At 37.4% G+C, this 11192-nt stretch overlaps 1 protein-coding gene across 4 annotated transcripts in view; it reads left to right on the top strand.

Moving 5' to 3' along the window:
- Cnot6 (CCR4-NOT transcription complex subunit 6) overlaps positions 1–10851 on the top strand; it is a 40704-nt gene extending 29853 nt beyond the window's left edge. For all 4 annotated transcript variants that reach the window (XM_032914579.1, XM_032914578.1, XM_032914577.1 and 1 more), the window contains exons 8-12: positions 893–1047; positions 1774–1928; positions 2940–3170; positions 4767–4969; positions 6915–10851. In XM_032914579.1, coding sequence (XP_032770470.1) covers positions 893–1047; positions 1774–1928; positions 2940–3170; positions 4767–4969; positions 6915–7127 — 957 coding nt within the window. In that variant the 3' untranslated portion in view covers positions 7128–10851. The remainder of the gene's footprint in view (positions 1–892; positions 1048–1773; positions 1929–2939; positions 3171–4766; positions 4970–6914) is intronic.
- The last annotated feature ends 341 nt before the right edge of the window (positions 10852–11192 follow it).

Genomic DNA, 11192 nt, shown 5'->3' with positions numbered 1-11192 from the left:
GAAATGCTAGCTTCAGCAGCCCTTAAAATCCTGGCCTTTTATGGTTTGGGTGAATTCTGAAAAAAATCAACTGTCTCGCTGTGCAGCCTTCTGTGCTGTCATATTAAAGCAAATGGGTTCATCTAGGTTTTAAACACTGATAATAACTTTACTCCTTTGTCCAGTATTCCTTTGTACTGCATTTGAATTGGGTGGTAAAGTTACTGAAATTGTGCCATTATCTGGATATATTCTTACTTTACCAGTACTGTTAATAGAAAAATTATGGTGAAGTAGAAAACAATTGGACTGTCTGCACTGTAACCTAGGCTTTTTAGCCCAAATCTTACAATAATTAATACAGTTTTGGTCAGTTTGCTTTCTTTTTCTGGGTCTAGAATTACAATCTGTGACAACCACAATTCCTTCTTGTATGGTTCTTGTTCCAGCAACAAGACCTATATTTAGGTCTTGTTCTAAGACCTAAATATACATGTGTGGGTGTATATATCTTTTACTTTTTAAAAAAATTTATTTATTATTATTTTATGCATACGAGAACACTGTAGCTGTCTTCAGACTCACCAGAAGAGGGCATCAGATTCCATTACAGATGGTTGTGAGCCACCATGTGGTTGCTGGGAATTGAACTCAGGACCTCTGGAACAGGTGCTCTAAACTTCTGAGCCATCTCCAGTTCTATGTCTTTCATTTTACTTCTAAACTATAAAGAACTAGTATTAGCAACTGGTACAATAAAGTCTTCTGATTGGTTTTAGATAAATTACATTTTGAAGATACTCTTTGATCTGTAACTTGGTCTGTTGACAAATATTTCCGGCTGTACATATGGGGTTAATGTGTAGGGCAGGTCTGTATCTTTGAAGTAACTTTGCTGGTTATGATTTTTCAGGAAGTTGAAACAGAGCAGTATTACAGTTTTTTTCTGGTAGAACTGAAAGAACGTGGCTATAATGGATTCTTTAGTCCTAAGTCTCGAGCTAGGACTATGTCTGAACAGGAAAGAAAGCATGTTGATGGCTGTGCAATATTCTTCAAGACTGAAAAGTAAGCCTATCTCATTTTTTAAAAAATAGGATAGTGTCCTCAATATTTGCTGGGTGGAGCAGAGGATGTAGCAATTAATTGGTAAATAAGAGAATGAAGTGCCATATTATTATTGAAGAAAACAACTATTTAAAATTAAAGGGTCTTGTCTTTGTTTGAAATAACTTGTTTTGAGGACATATTGAGACCACTACTGTTTCTTTGGGTGGTTTACTACAGATTTAATTTTGCTGCTAAAATATTGAAATATTTTGCAAGTAACCTTCCCTCTTGGAAAACTATATTTTGGAAAATAATGATTTAAAAATTATGAGTTGAAATATCAGCAGTGATGTTAAACATGACCACTACACTGTACTGAGTAGTAAAGGTGTTTCCAGGTCTTACTTGTAAGTCAGAAACAAACGGAAAGGAACTCTGAGGTCTGGGAGTGTACATCATTGTTTGAAGTGTGGAAACATACATCAGTGTTTCGCATCTGGTGATATACACTAGTGTTAGAGAATTTGCCTAATATGCATCCTGAGTTTGATCTCAGTAACACAAAACAAGCCAAGTTAGACTGGAAATAACCTTAAGTAAATTTGGGGAGCTTGGCACTGTGATGGATTTTCCACTCTTATGACTGAAGTGATTTTTGTATCTGGTTATAAGGTTTTCGAGGAGGGCTTTTCCCTCAGAGCTAATGGACTGCATTTCTGATCCCATGTTTATGCTTTGTTTCAGATTTACTTTGGTTCAGAAACACACGGTTGAATTTAATCAGCTAGCAATGGCGAATTCAGAAGGGTCTGAAGCTATGTTGAACAGAGTCATGACAAAGGATAACATTGGAGTTGCCGTACTGCTAGAACTTCGAAAGGAATTGATTGAAATGTCATGTGAGTGATGGCTTCACTGCCTGTAAATTGACATTCCTATCTTCCCAAATTTAATAGTTTGGAGTAGATACCTTCAAAACAGAAATCTCAGTATATGTTTAGTAGTCTGGTCCAACACCTGAAGAAATTCAGTGAGTATTAGTCTATTGTAAAATGTCATACATCGTTTTCTCTATCACAGTGCTAAAGATGAGAGAAACGTTGCTCTCAAAATTTACAACCTTGGAAAGGCATAAAGAAAAATAGATGTTTTAATAGTAATTGAAACAATTGCTCAGGGATAAGAATTCAGTATGTTCCCTTGATTTTTTGTCAGCAAGGGTGTTTGGTAAAGCTAACTTTTTATAAGTCGGTCTTCCTGACTGACTTAGAGTTTGGGAAGGAAAAGGATTATATATAATGGCTTAGATGCCGAGAACTGAAGCTTCCATTACTGAAGTTGGTACGAACTATGATGTTCCTCTAAGAAGTGAAGAATATTTTTGATAAAGCCTCTTGGAGCCTCATGTCCAGTCTATTGAGAGAATGTGGAACTATTCTGCTTGTGTTAGGTGCAGATCTGAATTCTTTGCTATTCTTTGTTGTGGAATTTGTGATATTTAATGTAAAGATAAAATCTAGTGACTGAGGATCACGTCTCAGTGCTAGTATTTGTAGAGTATGCACAAGGTCTGTGCTCACTTTCCAGTTCCTAAGGAAATAAAAAGGCCAAAGAATTAAAAACTGCTGAAAAGTGCATATCTAAGAGAATTTAGATTTAACATGATGACTTGATTTAGTGCATCTAACAATGGCTGACATGGCTGCCTCTGTCCAGGTAGGCTGTAGTGCTGGAGTACCGAAAAGATCTAGAAATCCAGTCCTTAGCTATGTTGTATGTCAGGTTCACTGATTGGTGGGAAATCACTAGGTACATTAGATTCTCTTCTGAAATTTCAGTTGTTTTTAGATGCTGTAATAAGCTATAGACTAATGAGCACATTTTGTCTGTTGTATTTTTATCTAATATAGCTGGAAAACCACATCTGGGAACAGAAAAACAACTTATTCTTGTGGCTAATGCTCATATGCATTGGGACCCTGAATACTCAGACGTGAAGTTGGTGCAAACTATGATGTTCCTTTCAGAAGTGAAGAATATTATTGATAAAGCCTCTCGGAGCCTCAAATCCAGTGTATTGGGAGAATGTGGAACTATTCCACTTGTGTTATGTGCAGATCTGAATTCTTTGCCAGACTCTGGTGAGAAAAGTAATATTTTATATGGAATGCAGCTAGTTTTTTATTTATAATGTTTTTTTTAAACCTAGTATGCATGTGCATGTCAAGGTTTTCATAAGGATCAAAGAACAACTTTGTGCAGTTGATCCTCCCTGTCTACACTCTGAGTTTTGAAGGTAGAACTCGGGTCATCAGGCTTTAGGACAAGCACCTTCACTGCTGAGCCATCTCACCAGCTCTGCAATGTAGTGGGGAGAGATTTTTTGTTTTTATAATTCAGAATTAAGTATAAAGGGAATTTCATTTTGTAGTGGCAGCTGCGTACAGGTTTTATAGTTTTTTTTAATAGGATAGGCAGAGGGGAAGAGCCCGATTTGAAGTAGTGTTATAGAAACCTGTGGACGCGATGCGATGATAAGTGTTGCTCATTCAGTCTGTGATCTCCCTTCCCTGCTTCTTCACGCCACCTCCTTTTTTTTTTTTCTCCTTTTTCTTTTTCTTTTGAGGCTGGATTTTAGACTCAGGAAATCTTCCTAAATAGGTATAACCACAGGACACATGTCACCATACCGCCAAGCTCCAAATCTTGTTTCTTCTGGTGACTTTCATTAAAAAGTACAAAGTACATCTTAGATAGAAGTTAAGACCTTTTATCATACAGATATGAACTTATCTTTTTTGTTTTATATGATAAGGCAAAAGAGCAAAATTCTTGATTTTTGTCCTAAAGCGGGGCTCCGAAAGCCTGGTTTTGTTAAATACATCTTATGGCTGGCACAGAGAATAAACCAGGTCCCTTTTAGTAGCAAATTAGTTCACTGTGCTCCAGCTCTTTGTTCTTGCTCTCATCTAACAATGTGTGTATGTAACATGTGTGATACAGCGTGACTGCATATAATGCAGTGCTGTGTTGATAGTTGACAAATATGAGAATACATTATTACTGTGGCAAACAGATAGAGCCCTGAGGAAGAAACTTAAAATTTGTTTTCAGGGGCAACAAAAGGTGCCAGAGATCTCTAGACCCTTAACCCTGTACCATCATCAAGTCATCAGGCTGTCTGGGAAGCCTTGCTGCTGAGGAGATGAGCTTCTCTGACAGCTCCACATGCTGCTCAACTCTCTGGTTGCAGATATTGGAGGGAACAGGGATGTTTTTTAACAGCACTGCAGGGAAATGTCCGCTCATGTTAGGTACTTTAATAAAAGTTAAAATATATTTGTAGAACCTACTTTATGAGTAAGAATTTAAGAAAATAATGAAGTTGCCCTCTTACTTGATGAGACATTCTGTTCCACTGTTTGGTGAGGTGGTGACGCATAAAACCCAAAAACAGGTTGTGTAGCCCTGTGGATAGTTGAGGACACGAGGAAACGCATACTATTTTGATTGTGATGTTCTTGCTTAAGTCTGAAGTTAAGTAGGAATATTCTAGCTATCTGCTTTATGGAAGGATTTGGAAAGATATCTATTTGATGATTTTAAGCAAACTCAAATGTAAAATATTTGGGTGTTATAATTTCATAAGGATGAATTTGGGCAAATCATGACAAATTAAGAATTTTGTTTTCTGTGTAGTTTACTTGACAAATATAAGTACATTTCTGTTTGTTTAGGTGTTGTAGAGTATTTGAGCACTGGTGGGGTAGAAACAAATCATAAAGACTTTAAGGAACTGAGGTACAATGAAAGTCTTACAAACTTCAGCTGCAATGGGAAGAATGGGATGACCAATGGAAGAATCACACATGGTTTCAAGTTAAAGAGTGCCTATGAGAATGGCCTGATGCCTTACACGAATTACACATTTGATTTCAAGGTACGCTTTCAAACCTCATTTTTACCAGCTTGTCCTGTAACTTCTTAAGTCTTAAATACCAGTGTGTGCTCTGACTGGAACTGAGCAGTCTTAACTTGGCAGCAATGTTCATTGATCTATGGACAAGCACGGGATTGGTGTCAGTCTTTCTAGATAACCTAGCAGAATGGTTTCCAGAGTGAAAAGTCAGGTGAAATGTGGCAGTAAGGCAGTTATTGGTTATTCTTTGCCCTTGTGACATTTAAATACTGGTCACTAAAAGCGAGACACTGTGGTGTGTTCTTTGCCATCAGGTGAAGGGAGCCATCCTTCTGTCACACTGTAACTGGAACACCTTTGAATGCCAAAGTGGGGTTTATGTTAGCCATTTTAAACGTGTGTGTGTGGGGGGTATGTATGGGGGGTGTGCTCATGTTGCCACAGTGCTTGTATTCATGTCAGAGGGCAGCTTGGAGTTGGTTCTCTTCATTATATGGTCCCCTAGGGATTGAACTTAGGTTGTCAGACTTAGTGACAAGTGCCTTTACCCACTGAGCCATCTTGCTATCCTTACAGAAGTACTTTTTTGTGTTTTGTAGGGAATTGAATCCAGGGTCTTATGTCTCCTAGGCGAGTGTTATTAAGCTTGTCCCTAGTCTTGGTCTCTAAAGTATATTGTATACTGTATTACGCTGTTGCTGTATTAGACAGTTAATAGTTTGCAGCATGGATACCTTTTCTCAATAATTATCATTTTTATATGGGTGATGGTTTAGATTTTTAGGCAGGTTGATTAATGGGAAGACAAGGGTAGTAACCACAAAGTAGAGAAGAAATTATTGTTTTGTTTGTTCTTTTGTAACTAAGATAGGAAGAAAACACTTGAATATGCTTTAGTGTCCTTAACCAAGAACACATGAGAAAGGAGGTGAAGTTAATGGAGGAGAGCCCCCAAATCAGCAGATTCATTTTTGTGTACTGTGTTACCTCGTAGTGCTGAGTATACACAGAATGGACGTAGCCCTGCACTTTGGCAACTCTGATGCAGTAGGAAAGGATCTTGTTTTTGTTTGAGACAGGGTCACACTACATAGACCACATTTGCCTCAAATCCTTACTCCTCTTATCTTCCTAAGTGATGGCATTACAAGTGTGTAGCACCACACTTAGCTTAAAAAAAGCAAACCTTGTGTCAGATAGCCTTTGTTACTGAAACAAATGCTTGCTTTTTTTTAAAGTTTTATTTTGGCTTTTTTTTTTTTTTTTTTTTTTAAGGCTGTTGTACATAATCAAGTTGTGCTATAGCTGTGGACCTCCATATTGGGAAAGAGTATCATAGTGAGAGCATTTGACAGAGCAAATTGCTCACCTTAGTTGCCAGTAAGGAAAAAAAAAAAAAAAAAAAAAAAAAAAACAACAGAAAAGGAAGAGGAGAGTTGGGGTCCCATAATCCTATTCACATGTGTGTTTCTAGTGACCTGAAGACCTCCCCGAAGATTTTTGGCATCTCCCAGTAGCACTGCCTAGGGCACCAAGCCTTTAACATCTGGACCTTTGAGGGGGCATTTAATACAATTTAAATGAGTATGTCCTTACACTTGAGGGTGTGCATTAGCAAGGGAAGAGCCCAGTGTTGGAGGTTATTAAGGGGTGACTGCAGGACTTAGGAGGGTTTGATGCTTGGTAAGGAGTTAGCCAGGTGGCAAGAAGAACATGGGAACTTGTAGGCCATTAGGACAGAGCTTATCTAGCCAGGGCTGGCTGATTTTGCAGAATTCGACTTTGGCAGGGTTGTTTGTTTAATGTTTTTCCTGTGTAGGGCTGGAGGTTGCTCATACTGTCGTTCCTTCAAGCTAGCAAATTGCTTTTGTTTACCAAATAAGATGTCTAAGGCTCTATCTTAAAAACGTTTGGTGTTTCGGTGTTTTCTTCCGTGGAGCTTACCATTCTCATTGCTGTTTTTCAGGGTATAATTGACTACATCTTCTATTCTAAACCTCAGCTGAATACTTTAGCCATCCTGGGACCTCTGGACCACCATTGGCTAGTTGAGAATAACATCAGCGGCTGCCCACATCCACTTATTCCCTCCGACCACTTCTCACTTTTTGCACAATTGGAGCTCTTACTGCCTTTCCTGCCCCAAGTTAATGGCATTCACCTTCCTGGCAGGAGGTAGTCATGTACTTTCAGAGGACCTCAGATTTACTTGTAAACTCGTGAAAATCTAAATATAGGGGAGTGAGGTATGGCCACTAGGGATTTTTCTCAATGATCATTTGGATTTTCAGTCTGGTTATTTGATAAAGGATATAGTATGAAAGCCAGGTGCTAGCAACAGACAGATTCTGAGCCCAGTGTACTTCATATACTGCTAGACAGGGACTGGTGTGTTTACACCTATCTTTTAATTTGTTACAAATAATTTTCCTGTTTCTTCTCTCCAATGTGTATTGTCATGCCTTGAAATAGGAAGATGTGTGAACAGCGTGTGTTTGCACAGAAGTCCACAGCACTGTTCTCTGAGGCCAGTAGTAACATCAGAGACCGTTCTTCCAGACTTTACTCCTTTTTTTTTCAGACTTGTTTGTAAAATGTAGAATTTGAATTTAGCCTTTATGATTGTATATGATCCACAGAAGACCTGATTTATGAAGTTTTCTACTAAAAAAAGCAAAATCGAAAACAATTGTATTGTAAACTAAGGCTAATTTTTTTTAACCTGTGTCCTGTGTTCTGAAGGCCAGCTGGTAACAAAGTTGCATCAGACTTTCTCTGCAGTGATTTGCACTGTTAGGGTTTTGTTAGCCCTTTTATACTACTTTATTTTTAAATTGAAAACATTACTCTTTAAATGTAAGTTTGCTTAGACCTTGGGATATTTTCTTGGACCAGAGGCAACTTATGTATGAATTCCTGGATTTCTATGGAAACTTTGTACCAGGACAGATAAGCTGATGTGTAGGCATTTAATGGACTGAATATGACAGTTGACATATGTACATTCTGCTATTTTTAAGTCTTTCACTTTTTATGTTAAAAAATTACAGCTGCTTAGGTACAGCTTCTAAGTCGTCCTTTCTGAGACATTTCTGTTCTGTCTCCACTGTGCCTGCCTAGATTTGTCCTCACCGAGCACTGCCTGTGCATGCAGAGAAAATCTGTGCATCTTTTATATTTTTAAAAACTAACATTTGTGAGAATTTTATGGAAATGCTTTTGTATGAGCTGTGGCTTTTCCTCGTTGTAAAGCGCTGGATAGCACATTCTGGAACATGTTCCTGGGTCCTGGGTCTTTGCTCCCCAGACCCAAGCACTGCTTCTTGGTGTCATTGCGTCCAGAGTGCCACTATCATGTGTATTCCTTATTCTCTTAATGTTTTTTAAAAAAATCATTCCTTTTTTTAAGAAGAGTAATTTTCTGTTTATGAAGCAGTATAAATTAGACGCATTTTCAAAACAGTTACCCTAAGACAATTGTTTGGATCATTTTTAAAGTGACTAAGGAATTTTAGTATGTCGACCAAGATAAAAGTTATACTGTACCCTATATTTTGCCCATAGTGCCATTAGTAGATTAGAGATTAAAGTCACTTTTAACTTTACAAAGTTAACTTGTATATGTTCTGTTCTCGGTCGTTAGTTCTCTCAAAATCAAATGAATTCAGAGGGAACTTGTCTGGCTGCTTTTGTTTCAACTGCAGGCAGTGGAGCAGAAGGACGCCGCGTGGCACTAAAGTGAACTGTTGCGTGTTAACAGTTTTATACAGAGACTGAGCCATTTTGGATGACTCAAAATTTTATGAGAAGACATTTAATTGCTTATGCTGTTTTTAAGAGGAAATAAAATTACATACTGTTTAAATAAATGAATTTTTTTCTTTTTAAAAAATTCTCTAGAAGGTCTTGATCTTGAATCTGTCTTGGACCTTGTTTTTTCTTTAAGGTTTTTTGTTTTGTTTGTTTAATCTTAATTGTAATGTTGGGTTTGTTTGTTGTGGGTTTTTACTTTGTTTAAGTTGTGCTGGCACCAAACGCACCCAGTTTGTAATCAGCAGGTTGGTGTAGAACCAGTACATAACTTCTAATGGCTTTTTGTCCTGTCTTTCCCCCACCCCCTTGTCTCTGTCTTTGTCTCTTTCTTGTAAAGTGTGAATATAAGATGTGTTGACTCGATTTTCGTAAACACTGTGTTGGTAGTGTGCATCATGACAATTTCCAGTGAAGGTGAACTGGAGCTGGTTGGACTGATGGGACTGAGGAATCCACTTTTCCTGTGACCTGCTAAGAGAAGCACAGGTCCAGAGAGTGTGGTGTGAGGAGTGGGGAGGAGCACTTACTCATTTTTGCATTTGTTAGTGGAAGACGTATTCCTTTCATGGATGCTGGAACTAGAGTGCACTTGTTAGATGCTAAAGGTTTGAGCTTTACAGAGAACATTCATCTGTATTTGTAACTGTCTACACTATATTTGAATCTGGGGGCAGCATAGTGAGATATAATTAATTGCCTGTTATGTCTTGAAAGTACTTGTTTTGCCTCTTTTAGGCGTACTGCATTCTGTGGGTCAGTTTGAACATCCCCACCTGGGTTAGATAGTGGTGAGTTGAACGGAGAGTGTAGATTTACAAGTATAATCTTCAAAAGAAAAATATTTTGAATCTATTGAGAATAAATGTTCACACCAAAATAGACTGATACTTTGTTAAGCAAGGTTTTATGTTTTAAATTCTTTGTGTCCAAAATAATTTCCAAGAACCTATACTTCTTAAAATGCATAAAATTAGTCTGTTTTCATAATGTAGATTATTTTGAAAGATACAGATTTTTGAAAAATTCTGTAATAAATATATGTAATGTTTTGCTATAATGTAATTTCAGTGTTCTTGATGATAAATACATCTTAGGAGTGTTTTACAGAATGTTTGGAATATGTTTCCCTTTCTAAAGATGCAGATTGGAGGCACTCAAATCTTTGTAAATCTTATGAAGTACAGTTTACAGTATTGGTGGTAATTATTTATGCTTTGAGAATTTAAATAATGTTCGTTGAAATTAATTTATGGCATAGTATAAACTGAAGTTCTAGAAGTAAATTGTTGATTGCAGCTTTAATAATCCCAGAACATAGGCATCTCCAAAAATTTCGTTTTTGTTTGTACTTTGATTTGATTTGGTGTCAACTAGGAAAATTCATTTCATATTAGCACTTTGAAACCTAAAAACATAATTAAATTGGGTAGAATGCACTTCTAAATCTTTAAATTATAATTGAAACCTCTAAGATTCCATTTTCTCATAATAGCACTCATGGTTTAGAGTTCCACTTTTTCACTATTTAAACTGACTCTGAAGTTTGGTGGTCATGTCATATGTAGGCCAAAGCCAACCCAGGCAAGACAATTAGAGGAGTTTGTCTTCCGAGAGTCAGCCATAATATCCAGGACCACAGGTGTTGCAGATAATTTAGAGAACATAAGCAGGTGTCTCCAACCACAAGCAGTATTTTAAGATGTTCGCTTTGTTCCTTTTGGTTACATAACTTTTAAAAACTGGTATGTTGATGTAGTGTCTAAAGTAGAGTAGTCTATTCACAGTACATTATATGGTGTAATGCACTGGACTAACTCTTGTTTACCATTCGTGTAACAAAACCCAGCACACTTTCTGCACTAAGCTCAAGAACGTCATATCTGCCTAGGCAGCTCTTTGATAAGGGTGATGAGAAACTGAATTTACACCATGTGGACTGGTGGTAACAAGGGCTTTTACTGTTCTTTTCAGTGGGATTCTTGGTCAAATTGTAACTAGCTAGTATTATATTTATATACAGGGTCTCTTTTCCTTACCGATGTATTTTCCTACTCATAGCCAACCAATAAATTCAATATCTGTTTCAAATATTTTAAAAGTGTAGTTTGTGCAGCTGTAGCATGGAGGCTTCCAAACAGGTATCGGTCAGAGTCCTCTGGGACAGTTACAGTTCACCCTTGGGGCGAAGGTGAGTGGGATCAGAGACATGGTACAGTGGAATGGTGTGAACACCTTTCCCCGTTGACTGTCATTCTATAACATTCATCTTTGCCAAAGTTCAATTTTGTATTTAGGTTCTGGGTGCTCCTTTTACATTTTAGGGTTTTTTGTTACCATATACCTATAAAAACAGGCTCATGTTATGGAAGGACATTGGTATATATTTTAAATAAATGATTTTAAATATAGTAGCAAATATTGTGTTGAGGTT

Source organism: Rattus rattus, chromosome 9 (genome assembly GCF_011064425.1).
Source record: "Rattus rattus isolate New Zealand chromosome 9, Rrattus_CSIRO_v1, whole genome shotgun sequence".
Lineage (NCBI taxonomy): Eukaryota > Metazoa > Chordata > Mammalia > Rodentia > Muridae > Rattus > Rattus rattus.
Note: the sequence above shows the minus strand (reverse complement) of the source record. Positions and strands in the feature narration are given on the sequence as shown.